Here is a 17030-nt window from a genome sequence, read left to right on the forward strand (position 1 = left end):
ATGTTTTGAATGTCATTAGGGCATATTCCAGCTGAGATTTACAAGGTGGAATTGAGGTGGGGGTCCATTGCTCATAGAAAAACTGAAATTTTTCTGGCTATATGGCAAGAGGTGGTTATGGTTATCCCCTGGGAATTCAAGGATGCCTCTAATCATCCTCCAGCATAGCTTCAAAAGGGCTAGGGAATGGTTTATGTGGTGTTTGCTGCCTTACAACTCCAGGAGAAATGCCAGGAGCAGAACAGAGGTCTGTATACAATTTTCATGGTTCTGATCAAGGCCTTTTGATATTGTCAGTCATGAGGTCTTATGGAAAATTTTGTCAAAGTTTGGCTTCCCTGATAAATTTATCAGTATTGTGGTATCAATTTCATTATGGCATACTTGCCCAGATTCTGAATAATGAATGCTATTCTCTTGCTTTCATAGCCACCAATGAAGAGAAACAAGGCTATATGTTTGCTCCTATACTTTTCAGCACGATGTTTTCAGCAATGTTGTCAAATGCTTTCAATGAAGACAAGCACTGATGGTAAATTATTCAACTTGAAAAGGCTATAGCCAAGATTAAAGTGGAGAGAAAATTGGTAGGTGATTTTTTTGTTTGCAGATGATTTTGCATTCACTGCACCCTCTGAAGCTGAGATACAACAAAATATGATTCTCTGTTGCTTGTTTTAATTTTTGGCCTAGCAACAAGAAAGCAGGTGCTCCACCAGCCAGCATACCATCATCAGTTACAGCAAATAGAGAAGTTTTGAATTCTGTGGAAAAGTTCCTTTACCTTGGCAGTAAATTTTCCTGGGATGTACACAATGATAATGTGGTTGATACATCCATTGCCCGAGCTAGCTCAGTATTTGGGAGTGTCCAAAGGTGTGTGAAAGAAATAAGGTTAATTAGACTGACTACCAAACTGAGGATCTGTACAGGAGTTATGCTAACCTCATTGTTATATATCTGTGAAAATCAGAAAGTATACCAGCACTATGCCAGAAATTGAATCGCTTCCATTTAAGCTGTCTTAGGAAGATTCTGAAAATCACCTGACAGGACACTGAGATCTTTTCTCAAACTAAACTGCTAAACATTCAAACTCTACTGTAGAACTTTGAAGAAGAAATTTGAAGGAAGAAATTGAACTTTGAAGTTGTGCTCTGAGCTGTGCTTTGAATTGGTTCTGTTGTTCAAATGCCAAATGTATGCTTGCCTAAAAGATGATTTTTAATGGAGAACTCATACAAGGCAAGCATGCACATGGTGACCAGAATTAGGTTGTATGTATGCTTTGTTTTTCTGAAGCTGGTAGCATGCATATGGAGATGTAAATTGAACTGAATTTGCTCAAAAAGATTAGGTGAGAAGGATTATAAAGTCATAAATAGAGGAAATGCCCTTGACTCAGGATGTCTGTTCTATTGTCAACTAAAATTAGTTTCCATAAAGCAAGGAAGTATCCCAGGCTCAGGATGTCTTCGAAAGCTTAATCTGGTCATGTAATTGCTGACACAGCAGGATTTCAAGCTCACTCAGAGAGCATCACAGAGGATTGTTGATATGCCCATCCAGAAGGGCTCAAATCATCTTCTCTGCTTGGCCAGTCCAGGTTTTCTGCACCAGCATGACATGTCCTCATCAAAGAAGGTGGTGTGATTTATGAGCAAGATGGAATTGAAACAGCTCAAAAGAAATGAGATGTGCAAATTTAGAGAATACACTCCAAATGTTCACATAGACTATTTGTTCCTGACCTGTGGTAAAGCATTCCAAGCTCATATTGGTCTGGTGATATTATTTTGTTCTCTTTGAGAAGGGCAACAACCTTGTGCAAGACACTCTGCTATGTAATGGGGACACAAGTATGAAAAAGACTCAAGATCTAATCACCTATTCATAACTTTTCAAATATTTGAAGCCAGCTATCCAGTTTTCTTTTATCAAGGCTAAACATAATCAGTTCCTTCAACCATCCTTTAGTTTAGTCCTACCTCCAAATCTCTCCTTCCAAACCTTCTATCTACTGTAACCACTCTAGTTCAGCACCTTTTCATAGACTATCACAATAGCCTTCTAATTTCCCTCTCCCGCCTTGAGGTCTTTCTTTGTTCACCGTTATCATTCCCCTCCATCTTCCCAATGCTTTTCCCAAAGCTTATGTCACTTTTCTACTCAATAAGCTACTGTGGCTTCTTAATGTCTCTAGGTCATCTATCATCCGCTAATATTTTTACTTCTCTTTTATTTTCATTTAAAAATTAATATTTTCCCCCAGATACATTCAGAAGTTTTTTTTTTCATTTTTTTTTTTTTTAAAGTTTTGAGTTCTAGGTTCTCTTTAATCCCCACCTAACCACATGAGAAGTTAGGCAAAACATTTCCATAAAACTCAAGTTGTGAAATAGATCTCCTGACCTAATGAAAATAAAAACCCTCAAAAAAATTAAGTTAAAAAGCCTGTCTCAGTTTTATATTGTTGTTAGTACAGCAGCACTTACATGTAAATTATAAGCCAATATATCTAACTATTGGGAAGCCCAATTATTTTTAATCAGCCAAGATCAAAAAAGGGATGCAGGGACTATCTTTTATGTCTTTATAGGCCAGGGATTACTGTTTATCGTTTGAGACTTCTGCTCAGTACTTTTCTTCATGCCCAAGTATAGCTTAGAGCTTTGATCTGGCCATGAACTGTCATCTGGGAGGCAACTGGTAACTCAATGGATATAGTAGAGGGCCTAGAGTCAGGAAGGCCGAAGTTCGACTTCCTCTTCGTGCGACACTGGATAAGTCACTTAATCTCTGATTCCTGACAAAATGGATCCCTAAGTAAATGGCAAAACACTCCAGTATCTTTGCCAAGAACCCAAATGGGATCATCGATCAGACACGTGACTCAATAAAAGTCGCTTGGGCAACGGTTTGTGAAGCAAAGAAGCCATCGGGGCTCTCCACTAAATAGCATCCTCTTCTTGAACAGTCAACTTTCTTCTTGAAAAGTTGGAGGCTGCACTTTGGGGCCGACGGCTAAGGCAGCACGCGGCGGCGCGCCCGGAAGCTCTTTATTAGTCTGCGGATGGAACTGTGTAGCGGACGAATTTTTAAATCACACACGTTCTCCGCCGCGCCGGCGAGAGCAGCCTCGAGCGTTCTCCTTGGGATGGTGTAGAGTAGCCCGCTCCCTCCTCCCCCGCACCTTTCTGTCCCCCCCCCAACCGTAACTGCTTCCCACCCCCCACCTACCCATTCGGACCGCCCCCGCAAAGAGTTTTGGGAAAACACATCCGGCCAGTGATCCAACCAATCTAAAAGGGAAGGGAGGCGGGTGCGGATGGGAAAGTAGGGAAATCCTTAGGATTGACACATGACTGTGCCCAATGAATACTAGAGTTTAACTTGCGTCTTTTCAAGTAGACCTAAGAGAAAGGGATTTCAACCAATCGGGGGCGGGGGTGGTGTTTTGGCGGCCTCCTAGAGACTGTCGCGTTTCGAAGAGGGCGCTTGGTGTTGTGTGGAAGGGCTGGAGGAAGCGGCGCTGCCAGGGGCGGGGGGGGTGATTTCGTCCGTGGCAAACGCCTCTGTCCGAGGAGAAAATGAGTTTAGCTCTGAGGTCGGTAAAGAGGGGGCGGCTTTGCTCCATCCCTCCCCCCCACGCCCCGGAGCGGGGTCTCACCGGCGGGCTAGAGGGAGGCGGGGAGCTAGGGGGCGGGAAGACAGGCATCCCGAGGAAGCTGGGAAACCTGCGGCCAGGCCCCCTGCGGCTAGACCGCCCTTTTTCCCGATTTGGGTGAGAAGCTGCAGGTGGTGCAGCAGGCCCTTAGCTTCTAGACGAAGCGTCCAGGACTGAGGCCGTGGCTACGACCCCGAACTGGAGTGGAGCGAAGTATCGCGAGAGCTTGGGGTCCCGGGCTGTTAAAACGCCCTGGCCTCAGATCATCCCGTTATTGACTGTCTTCCACCAGTTTCCTTCACATCTGTTCATCTTCCCTTTCAAAACCAAAACCAAACCAAAACCAAACAAAAACGTCCCTGCCTTGGGCAGAACCGAGTCACCTGGATTTCTCCATCTTGGTTTTTTTCCCTTGACAGTTTGATTTTTTTTTTTCCCTTTTGACCTCTGGCCTCTCTCACTTTCCCCCTCTTCCCATTCAGTTAATAGTATTGTAAAGGGAAGGATCACCGTGGGAGAAATGCTTCGTGAACCTTAACATGGTCCATAAATGTTAGATGTTAAAACCGAGGTTCTTACTATCCATTTTATTTGGGGGATGTGAATTATCCGCCGAGAGGGTAATGTGGTGAAACCTGTGGACCCCTTCAAAATAATGCTTGTAAAGGCATAAAATAAAGGACATAATATTCACAAAGAAAACCAATAATATTGAAACAGGTTAAAAAAAATAAGCAAATTCATGTCTTCTCCCCTTCCCCGCCCCCAGGTTAAGAAAGAACTCTTGTTAAAAGTTATGTTAGAAATAACCAAGTTTATCCTTTAACTCTGAAGATGAAAAATCTAGAGGGGTGAAGTGATTTCACTCATGCTTTAGTAGCCAAGGGAATTTTAAGTCTTTTTATTAAAAATCTAGGATTCTTGACAGTTTCTTTTACCTTCTATATGCAAGGCCCTAGAATTAAAAAGGATGCTTTTTTTAAAAAATTGGCAGAGTCCCTTTACATCATGTACTTACTTCACAAATTCTGTTTCTCTATTCTTTTATTAAAAAGAATGTTTCTCCTAATATCCTTACGATCATATCCCATCTGTCTTAGCCTTTATTTGTCTTTCCCGCCCTCCCTTTCTTCCATCCCCAAAGATTTCTACTAGTTTTATCATCTGTGCAGAGCAGTAGTCAGAAACTCTTTGATAGGATATCAGTAGTCAAACACAGCTATGACCTTGACCTCTTTAAGAAGAAATTTCCAGGCCCTAATTTTGAAGGTAACACTATCAGATCCATAAATCTGTGATCTTCCTGGGAGATCTCATTGCAGTCATACCTACATTGTAGAAGTCATATCTGTTTAATTTAGCTATATTAGAGTTTTTATTAAATTCTTTGCCCTTTGCAAACTTGCTTGTTGTAATAATGCCACAATTTAATTTCTTTGGAATTTTAGAAGATTTAAGTGACAACTTAAAAAGTTTAGGCTTTTTGATACTTTTATTTTCATATAGAATAAATTTAATGACCATCTCTGCTTTTCCAGAAGAAGACACTATTCCTTCAATTGAATGTCATAGATTTTATTTGCATTTTATACCTGTAACATGTGAACCTTTTTTTTTTTTTTTTTAAAGATTAATATAATTTTAGTTGATTTTTGTTAGGGGGAAAACCATGTTTAAGATGTATAATTAACTTTATAGGTTAGTATGCTAAAATAACTTAGTTGGTGTCATAGATCCCTTTAGATTATATTGCTTAAGTAATGTAGAAGTTAATTTTAGCTGGAAACAAAAGTGAGTCAAAATCTAAGTGACTTGATTATCTTTACAATTAATTTTATACTGCTAGAAATGCTGCAGAAGGCTTTGTTGAGTTTAAATTTGAAAATAAATTTTATGTTGCTTCTGAAAATCTACTGTATGTATCTGAGGCATCACTTTATTTGTAACATTGTTAAAGGAAAGAAGTAAAATAGCATTTTCTTTTAGTATGCTATCTGTACAGTTTTCTTGGCTCTTTCAATTTTGGGAGGTGAAGTTAGTTGATGGCAGGGATTTCACATGAAAGGACATGAGTGGGCAATTAAGTCCAAAAAAAGAAATTTGTTCTATCTTTGTTCTCTCAAGATAAATTGCAGAAATTTGGAAAATCATCCTGATGTTTATTTGGTTACTTCCCCCATTACACTCATCTTATTTTTTCATTGATGATTGCAAAAGAAAATTAAAGTAGACTACAAGATTTTCTGTTTTCTCTCTTTCATGTCACAGAAATGAACTTGTGGTAGACAAAACAAAAAGGAAAAAAAGACGAGAGCTGTCTGAAGAACAGAAGCAAGAAATAAAAGATGCTTTTGAATTATTCGATACAGACAAAGATGAAGCAATAGACTATCATGAGTTGAAGGTAAAAGTTATTTTAAAATTGGCTTGTAACAGTTGGCATTGACCTGAAAACTACTGTCTAATTAATTTTATGCTTATCTGTGGAACTGAACCACTATGATAAAACTTTTGCAGTAATGCGCCACTAGTATCCTAACACATCTTTTTTTTAGGAAATGACTTTTATATAGTGATATCAGTCATTAAGTAAGTATTACACCTGTTATGGATCAGGCACTATGTTAGGAAAATACAAATTAACAGCATTTTAAATTATAAAAAATAATTACTATGAATGGTATATATTTTAAATAATATTAGATGATTTTAAACTGTTAAACTGCAAGAATTTATTTAGCACTTAAATATTCTTTTGGAAATTTAAAGAGTTTTTGCTTTCAAAGTCTCTACTCTTAATAAGGCCCATACTCTTGCATATTCTGCCTTTAAAGGGTGAAAGTGATGCCACATACACACATTCTCAAAGGCATATACAAGAATGAATCTGGTATCTTATATAAATGGGATTCTAGATGTCTGATTTTTGGTGTACTTTGCTTTTGTGCATGTTTACACGTGCTGTGTTTGCAGGAGTCTGAAATACATGTATATGGTTTCACCATCACATTCTCTAGTAAAGAACATGTAATATTTGACTAGTATTATTAATGCTTGTGGAAAGAAATGTCTAAATATGAACTGATAATAGCATTTTATACCACTATAAGGTTATGAAGAATTTTATATACATTTATTTTATTTGATTTTCACAACAATCTTGTGGAGTAGGTGCAATTATTATGCCCATTTAATAGACTTAAGAGTTAAGAATCACATAGCTAGTAAGATTCTGAGGCACCATTTAAATTTATATTTTCCTGAATTATTGTCTAGCATATTTTACAAATATGAAGGGAATATGGAATATGTATTTGTGTATGAGGGGTAGGGGGGACAGAGAAGGATGTTGTCCTTGAAAAGATGGAGAAAATGGTATTTGTTGAGTATTTATTGTAATAATCTTTCGGGAAAGAAAAATAAAAATTGTAAACCACTTTAAGTTCTAAATCTTTGCAAAAACATGTTTAGGACAGATTTTTTAAAGTAGATTAAGGAGTTTTTCATATTTTCAGTGGGGAAAAGTTGTAACATTTGAAATGAAATATGGGTGAAAGTTGAATTGGACGCTAAGTATACTGATGTTCTCATTCTGGTTATGTTACTATGTGACCTTTTTACAGATCTATCCTTAACCTTTTTGGGCTTTGAAGAATTTGCTTTAATAAAGAGAAGAATGCTTTAATAATGACATTTCCTTTATAATCTGCCCTCTTTACTGCCTTCAAGTTGGTCTTTTCCTAAATGTTATACATTTAAAATAGTCATAAAACTAGCTCTGCTAAAAAATTTTTAGTAAGTACCAATGGATTATAGACTAACTCTTTAAAGTCCTGCATTCAAAATTCTTCATATTTCAGTTCCAGCCTATTTTATCAGCTTTTTTCTCCTCCTCACTTATACCTTCAATATAAACTCTCCCCATTAGGCATATTTATGTTTTCATTTCCTAAATAAGCCTTGTTCTCTTTTGTCTGTTTACCTTTGCTTGCTCTCTTCTTTTTATCTCAGATGACCTCAAATCCCTCCCTATCCCACTCTTGCCCAACTAAGATCTTTCTGCCCCCCATTTAAATACTTTTTGAAATATATCCTGGTTTTTATGCTCACTAAACAAATTACTTAGCCTTTGTAAATTTCACTATCATCTTCAAAATGGAATTCCCCCCCCCCCCCAGGCTGGGGTTAAGTGACTTGCCCAGGGTCACACAGGAAGTGTTAAGTGTCTGAGACAGATTTGAACTCAAGTCCTCCTGAATTCAGGGCTGGTGCTCTATCCACTGCGCCACCTAGCTGCCCCCAAAATGGAAATATTTGTAAGGAAAATTTAAAATAAATGATGAAATGGCATATACATGTCTTATTATTATTATTTATTTTTAAATTTTAATTTTCAATTCATCATGTTTGCCTTGAATTTGTGAGCTCCTTGAGGGCAGATATATATCTAGTACAGTGTTTTGAACATAGCTAGGCAATAAGTATTTGTTGAGTTATAAAGAAACTTATATAGCATGAGAGTTCATTTGGCTTCACTAGTGGAAAGAATTGTTAAAACAATTTATTAGTTTCTTGAAATTGAAAGTATGTTCATTTACATTTTGTTTATTTTTCTTCTGATGGTCTTCTATGTGGTATATTTATCTTTAAAATTTTTTTTATGGAGTGGAGAAGAAAAAAATGTACGCCTTTTACATTTTTGTAGCTTGTAGTTTGTATTTCTGTTTTATTCCAAAAGGTGGCAATGAGAGCCTTGGGGTTTGATGTGAAAAAAGCAGATGTATTAAAGATTCTAAAAGATTATGACCGAGAATCCACCGGCAAAATCACCTTTGAAGATTTTAATGAAGTTGGTATGTATTTTAATTTTTTCTTTATATTTGGAAATGATTAGGAAATTAGCTTGGGAACTAGGAAAAATAAACTTTTTTTATTTTTCTAGTTTCTGATAATTTTTTGTTATAATAAAATATTTTAATATATATTTTTAATTTCAGTAGTTTCATGGAGGATTGAAATGATGTTACTCTTTTTTTTCTATGAGAATAAAGTACAGTTTTCTTGTAGGTCATCTTTATTTTTTATTCTTTTGGTCTGTTTTGTTCTGAAGATTCTAAAGTGTAATAAAATTAATATAGAGTGAAACCTCAAAATTCATAGGAACAAATCCCTTTTTTATAGTGTATTTTTATACATAATTATATAATGCATAAATATATTAAATAATTATAGTTTGGTTTTGAAATTAGCACATTGAACTTTTAGAATATATAAAAATAGAAATATTGTCCGTTTCCTCCTTCTCTTAAAGTTTTATTGTTAACATTTTATTTCCATTAAAATCTAGGAGTCTTTTCCAGCCTCTTCTTTTAAAGAAGCAATGTTGATATTTGGCTTGTAAAAGCCTATTGATTTTTTGAGTAAAATATTAAGTGATAAAAAAAAGCCCAACAATGCTTAAAAGAAGTTTAGGTGTAATGTAGCTCAGTGAAAAGTAGGAGAAAGAAATTTTTTTCAAAAGCTACATAATGCTAAGAAAAGATAGTTATTTGATTTTTAAAATTGTTCCAGATGGTTTGGTAGGTGTTGACACTCAGTACTTTTTGACACTTAGAAACAATTATCAGTGACTTACCTATGACTTCTTTTAAAACTCTAAGAGTAAAATATTTAATCTGTTTACTTTGATTCTTGTTATAGAATCTCAAAATTGGTGGAAATATTTTTTCATAATGAAATTCTAGTTTACTTTGAACATTAAACTTCCTTGAAGTTTTATTAGCAATTGCTCTCCTTCCCACCAAAGTTAAAAAAGTGGGTCGAATGCTCTATTATAGTAAGTATTCAATAACTTGCATTGTGATATTGAATATAACAATAATCACTTTTATTAATCAATCCATTATTTGTATCCAGTACAGGTACACTGCTAAAGCCCTCTAGGAGATTAAAGAAATAGTATAAATTACAAACTGTACTATTGAAGAACATAAAATTAAAATTAGAGACAAGATTATATCCAAAATAGTTCAGTAACAATATAAGATAGAATATAATTACATACTAAAATAAGTAGTTATTTTATAGTTTATAACTATATATATTATTTATTATATATAAATACATATATTCTATGTTCTATATATATAAAATTTAATTTTATAATTTAAACTTTAGGGAAAAGGCTATTTTTGTTTCATTTAACTAGGGAGAGCTTATAGTATTGGCTAATTGTTGAAGATTTGGCTAGGTGGAGGGATGTTTGGAAACTATCATTGCAACAGGCATTATGTACATACTCTGCAAGGCTATTCCAGATGCTCTGGATACAAAGACAAAAACAAAGTTGTCACTCCCCTGACTAGTTTATATTCTTCAGAGAGGGGTATACAATATTTACATAGTTATGTAAATATATGGTAATTTAATGATTGAGCAAACATTTATAGCTGGGAGTGAAGGAGATTAAGAATGGTTTCTAACCTGAGATAGAATGCAAGCTGTGTTTTAAAGGACACTAAGATATTAAGGGGCAAAAGTGAAGAGAGAGAATATTCTAGACAGCAAAAGCCCAGAAATAAGAAATAGCATATCAAGCAGGACATTAGTATATTTTAGCTGAAATGTAGAATAAGTAGAATCAATTTGAAATCACTCTTTGGAAGGTAGGTGGAGCTATTTGATTGTTGTAGTTTTTATATATATATATATATATATATGTATATATATATATATATTTTTTTTTTTTTTTTTTAAAGTGTGTAGCTTGTGTACCTGCATGGTTTTCTTGGCATTCTCTTTGTCATTTGCTTTTTCTCCATTTTACAGTTGAGGCAGTTGAGGCAAATGGAGGTTGATTTGCCCAGGTCACACAGTTAATAAGTGTCCAGGATTAGCACTCTGTCTACTTTGCTATCTAGTTTCTTGGAACTAGATGTTAAAGTACTTTAAATTCCAAAAATCTTTTATCTTAGAGGCAATAAGGAGCTGCTGAACTCTTTATTTTTGAAAAAAAAATTTCTTTCCTCTACTTTTGATAAGTAACACTGCAACTAAATTTTAAGCGTTTTTGGTTTTTCTTCCACACATAATACTTTACACACAGGAGTAAGCAAGGAAGTGGCATGGGCAAATACACACACATAACATACATACATTTTTATTTCTCCAATTTCATGTAAAGATAGTTTTCAACATTCATTTTTGTGTGATTGTAAGTTTTAATTTTTTTCTTCCTACCTCATCAAATATTAATCATAGCTAGCATTTAAAGAACACTTTGTGTGGTGCTTTACACATATTATCTCTTGATTCTCATTACACTTTGAGAAATAAGTGCTAGTATTATCATCTCATTTCGCAAATGAGGAAGTGAGGCTGACAGGTTAAGTAACTTGCCTAGGATTACACAAATGTCTGAGGTAAGATTTGAATGTAGATCTTTTTTTTGGTCCATCTTCTCTGTCATCTGGCCATCACCTAATCAGGCAGTTTAATACAGATTGAATTGGAGAAGAAAGAGACTAGAAGTAGGGATGCCTATTTAAGAGAATCTATTGTAGACCAGGTAAGAGGTTATGAAGGACTGACCTACCTCATTAAATGAATAGAAAAAAGAGGATAATCATAAGAGGTGTTATATAGAGATAAAAATCAACAAACATAACATGAGAATTTTTTGGATATAGAAGGTGTGAAGGGATATGAGGACGACTCCAGGATTATGAACCTGTCAACCAGACTGGAGCTGTTCTCTAACATGAGGGTGGCTAGCAGGCTAGAGGTGTGTGAGTTAAGAATCAAAAAAGAAGTTTAATTTCACAAGTGAGAGAAATGCTGCAGCAGTGTGGGGAGATCTCAATACCTGTGGCTAATCACTAAGGTGCAGCCCTGACAACAAGGGTGACGGTAACCTTGTGACAAGATTGATTCATAGCAGGACTTCCTGACTGGAACATGGGTACTGCAGGGGCCAAGCTCAGAGACCAACTGATGCTGGTGTGAAACAATTCTGGGATTTTGCTGTGACTGAGGTCATCCAGAGGGTGAGTGCAAAGGATTAGGTTGCCAAGCTCAGGGAACAGCCTGCTGAGCCTTAGCTTCAGAAAACGGGGTGTCTCCTAAAATCTTGACATTCCCCTCTTTTGGTCAAAAGGAGGGAGTCTGAGAGAACCCCTATGATTATAGCTAATAAAGGAGAGGCTGGTATAAGCAGGATGCCAGAAGAGGCTAGGTGGACCAGGAAGAAATGGGGCCTAGGGGGAGGTTAGTTCCTTGAGAAAATCCATAGGGATAATGTGTCCTAGGTATTATTGATAGTCATCATTTGCTTGCAGGCAGAAAAGAAAGGCAGAATAGGCCAAGCATGTAGAGGGAGGAAATGCCAACATAAGCTTAAATAAGGGCCTCATTGATTGGGCACATAACAAAAGAGAAAGGAAAAAAAATAACTAGGGCAATATGCTCATCTCTTGGCTGAAATCTTGGGACTGTCTCATCTGGATATCAACTCTTTCTGGGTCTGTGCTAGATGCACTTTGATCTCCCTGGAAGATTCTGCCTTCTACTCAGGAGCAGGGGCTTTCTTCATATTATCCAGGATTATATATCCACAAATTTGGCAGCTGTGGAAGTTGTCAGAAAGATCTGCTAGGGACTCTTAAGGAAAACTACTTATATCAGTTTTTAAATCTGCTGCTTCTGGTTAGCATAACATAGGTCCTTAGTTAAGAGTCTTTAAACATATGGAGATGATCCATCTATACAGGTTATGGTTTAAACGATACAATAAAGTTTTTCTCACAGTTCCTATGATTGTATAATTCATTAGGTCAGGTACAGATTAAACTATTCAGAGGGCTTACAATGGACTAGTTCTGAGAAGGGAGATTTATCTGAGACCAAGGTAACAAAGACTTAAACATATTGAAACAAAAGACCGAAGCAATATAATAGTTATCACCAATATTAACTGATATCAAGTCTCCGTGTATTCTAGTAGCCCATTTTTTTTCTTTCTTTTTGACAAGGCAATTGGGGTTAAATGACTTACTCAGATCACATAGCTAAGTGTCTGAAGCTGAATTTGAACTGTTTCTCCTGACTCTAGGGGGGTGGTACTCTATCCATTGTTCTTCCCCTATAACTCATTCTATATTTCCATTTAATCAGCACATTTTGAATTCTAGATGTTATCTGGTTGCTAGATATCATTTCTTGGACAATAGACTTATTTTCAGGACAGCGCTGAAAGAGGTTTTGTTTTCTGGTTCCAAAATTAGAAATTTTGTGTAATCACTTTAAATGATTCTTTAATCTTGAAACTTGAATTTCAGTTTATACATCATTTTGCTGTTTCTATCCTTACATAAATCCTGTATCTGATATAAGAATCTCTTTAAAAATTTGACTGACTTTTTAAGTTTCTAGTCAGTAGTAGATAGTTTTGATAATTATTGCCTTATAACATTGTTTAAGAACTATTATTGCTAAATCTCTTTGCTTTAGTCTTTTTGTTAGTTTATTTTATTAGCTACTCTTGACTTTTTGTTCTTCATTTTTATTTTATTGTCCCTGCATTCCCCTGAATAACATGTTTCTTCAATTATTTAAATCTGCTATAGTTCCTCAGCTTCTTTCAGAAAAAGTACTTCCAGGTATTTAATACTGTCTAGAATTTTTTTAAATGGGACATATCTTGCAGAGTTTTGTTTGTGTTATATAGGAATGCTAATGTATTATATTATTTGCAAAAAGATTTTTATTACCTCGCTGCCTATTTTGACTCTATTTCTTTTTCTTCTATTACTGCTATGATTAAGGTTTCCAATACAAAATTAATTTCACATCTGATATTACTAGAAACATTTTTAGCTTAACACTGTTGCAAATAAAGCTTGCTAACAGTTTTGGAGAAACATGGTTTTTATCAATTTAAGGAAAAGCCCATTTATTTTTGCACCATATCCATTAATGGAATTACTTTATAATTTCCTTTTCTCTGATTTTACTCTTCCTAGTTTTAGGTGTCAGTGTTACATTCGTTTCACGAAAGGTGTATGATAGAATCTCTTCCTTGCCTATTATTTCAAATAATTTTATTTAATATTTGAACTAGTTGATCTTTAGCTGTTTAATAGAATTCACTTGTAAATCTGCCTAGTGCTAGTGCTTTTTATCCTTAGGAAGCTCATTTAGGCCTATTCTTCTACCTTTTAAAGTGATCAGAAAAATAATTTTAAAAATGAGAAAATAACTTCACTTTCTTTACCATTATCAATACAATTTATGTATAACTTCCTTAATCGTTAATGAATAAATCTTTAATCTAATTTTGAGAACTTATTGCTAAAAGTCTGAATTTCAATTGTAAGCCGTATATATAGGCTTTCTCTCTCTCTCTCTCTCTGTATATATAGGCTTACAATTTTATCTATCTATCTATATACAAACATATATATAGTTCTTAAAGAATCTAGTCTTGTTGCTTTTCCCAAAATTTACTATTCCAATTAATTAGAAAACTTTCACATTATATATTTATCTTATATTATGCAATCATTTACCCCTTTGGAGAATATTCTCCTTATTTATTATAATTTGACCATGAAAAAAAGTTTAAATTGTAAGATGTTCATACTTGCATTCTATTATAGTAATTCTGAGATGTTCCATTATCAATCTATTATTTAATAGATTAAGTATTGTACTTGGAAAACTTAATTATAGAAATTTGCTATAAAAGGAAAAGATTGGGACATAGTTATAACAGTGTCATTACAGAGGGAAAAACTCCCTTAGTTTGATTCCAGATATGACTCTTAGCTGAAAGCCAATCATGTAGTCACAGATCAAGACTCAGAATTGAACAGGTGAGAATTTTCCCTTTTTGGAAAAGCAATAGCACAATGAGAGGAGATGAGTCAAGAGGATCCTACCTAGACCAGGTCTGAGATCATCCCCAAAACTTTTCCCAGGCATAGAAGTGGTGCACACATTCCATTTTCTGCTATTGCTTCATGACAATTGCTATCGTCCTCTTTACTAGGTGGGGCAGAATGTAATTCAAATTAACCTATATTTTTTCTAGCATTTTTTCAACATCTTAATTTGAGAATCTGATCTGAGATTAGAGGGATTAACAAAGAGATGGGAAGCCCTAAAAGAAAGGGGTACATTTCAGAGGTGCAGGCTTTTGGGACATGGGCTATTAGCAATCCCCACAATTGAGATATACTCGACTGTTGGGGAGGGAAGAGGGAAAGACAGAGAGATTTAAACTGACAGTCTGACACTTGTATGCACAAGTGAGGAAACCTCTTTCTCCTATGTGAGCAAGGAGACATCTCAAACAGGAGTCATGAGGATAATGGGCATAATCTGAATATTTCCTCCCTTGTTTTACTCCCCTGCCATCCCTTCTTGGAGTTGTGTTATTGCTGAATAATTAGGGTAGAAAGGGTTCTTTATTATTTTCTGGGGTACTTGGGTTTCTTGTTGATTAAAGAGATCATACTTGAGTTTTCTGATGGTGTAGAAGGGGCGCAGGAGGCTTTGAGCTGTTGCAAGAAAAAGTTTCTTCTTATCATCTCTCAAGTTTTTCTTACTAATTTCATCCTCCTTCACTAGAGTGACTAACAGTCATATTGTGATCTTGAGGAAGAATCCAATGTCATACTGTTGCTAATCAGAAGTCAGTTTAAGTTGTTTAGAGATAGGTGGGTGAAGATTATTAACAAAATAAGAAAAAAACTGAAATGTCAATGAAGGATTAGCAAGTGATTGCTATAAAGTGCAAGTCATTTACCTACTTTTTTTCTTGGTTCACTTTGGGATTATTTCCAAACTAGCCTCATTCTTTCATTTCCCTAGAACAATGAAGCTATTAATCTTTGCCATTTACTTTCAGAATTTTTATGTAATTTAATTCTTATTTTTCCTTAAAACAAATTCTATATGGTAGTACCCCAAAACTAAGATCTAAGAAGGGAATGCAGTGTGTTCCTTGGCAGTTTTTCTAACTGCTTTTCTCTTTCTTTTTCTTTCTTTCTTTCTTTCTTTCTTTCTTTCTTTCTTTCTTTCTTTCTTTCTTTCTTTCTTTCTTTCTTTCTTTCTTTCTTTCTTTCTTTCTTTCTCTCTCTCTCTCTCTCTCTCTCTCTCTCTCTCTCCTTTCTCTCTTTCTTTTTTTCTTTCTTTCTCTCATTCTCTTTCTCTCTTTTCTTCTTTTATCTTCTCTTTTTTTGGAGGCTAGCTGTGTTTTAAATCTTTCAAAGTAACAAAATCTAGCCCACAGTAAAAACAACACAAATATTTTACAAAGACAGAGACAGATGAAATGATAAGACAGGTACAAACAGAAGGCTAGTTCACAGCACATACATGGCAAGGCATGTAATTAAAATGCTACTTTCAATTGGTACACAAGAAGAGATTTACAGTTTGCAAATTTATCAGGGGCATGCTGTAAAGGAGCAGGAGACATATATAGAACCCAGTTAATTTCATTTGCTGTACAGAAAAAAAATAGCCTTCCCAGGTCAACCTGGAGTTTTCCTTATAAAGAAAGGTAAAATCAAACCTGGAATTAGAGCTAGGAATAAGAAGAGGCCTCATCAGGTAGGTGGGAGGAATGGCGGGAGTTTGACTCTAGAGAACTCTCAGGTAGTGCCTCATCTGTTTCTTCTGCTATTGGAGAGTCCAGTGATCTGGTTCTTTGTCCAGAACCACTTCTGACACCAATTTAAATGTAAACCAGATTGGATCCTGGTGACCAGAGCTATACACAGTAGGTTAGAGATTGGAGAGTCAGGAATTAAACAAAAATGTAATTTCAAAATGAAGGAAATAGCATGTAAGCAAGGACACATATGCTAGAGCCTTGTTTCTAGCACACTGAGGTGATCTCAATATTTTTACCTGTGGCTACATGATGAGCTGTACCTCTGACAATGAGGGGTAATAGTAACAATGTGACAAGTTTTATTCAAAGCAGGGCTTCATGACTGGAACCATGAGTATTATAGATATTAAAGCTCAGACCACTTGATGCCAGTGTGAAGCAATTCTGAGATTTTGTTGTAGCTGAGGTCATCCCAAAGGTGAGTGTAAAGAATTATGTTAAGATCAGAGTGCATATTGCTTTTTGGATCTTAGCTCAGGAAAACAGGGTATCTCCTAATACCTAGAACAACTTTATGACTAGAAGGTAATGGTTCTTCCTTCAACATAAATATGGAATTTAAAAAGGGTAGATTTAAAAGGAGAGAGAAGTTATGTTTTGTATTTGTTGAATTTTAGATTTAGAAAATAATGTCTAGCAGATAATTGGTAATGTGGGACTGGAAAACAGGAGAGAAATTAGAAT

General features: G+C 35.3%; 1 protein-coding gene across 1 annotated transcript in view; it reads left to right on the forward strand.

Annotated features, from left to right (window-relative positions):
• Positions 1-3299: 3299 nt before the first annotated feature.
• Positions 3300-17030, forward strand: part of CETN3 (centrin 3) — a 39574-nt gene continuing 25843 nt past the window's right edge. The window contains exons 1-3 of the mRNA XM_074282120.1: positions 3300-3607; positions 5936-6071; positions 8406-8520. Coding sequence (XP_074138221.1) covers positions 3591-3607; positions 5936-6071; positions 8406-8520 — 268 coding nt within the window. The 5' untranslated portion in view covers positions 3300-3590. The remainder of the gene's footprint in view (positions 3608-5935; positions 6072-8405; positions 8521-17030) is intronic.

Source organism: Sminthopsis crassicaudata, chromosome 1 (genome assembly GCF_048593235.1).
Source record: "Sminthopsis crassicaudata isolate SCR6 chromosome 1, ASM4859323v1, whole genome shotgun sequence".
Lineage (NCBI taxonomy): Eukaryota > Metazoa > Chordata > Mammalia > Dasyuromorphia > Dasyuridae > Sminthopsis > Sminthopsis crassicaudata.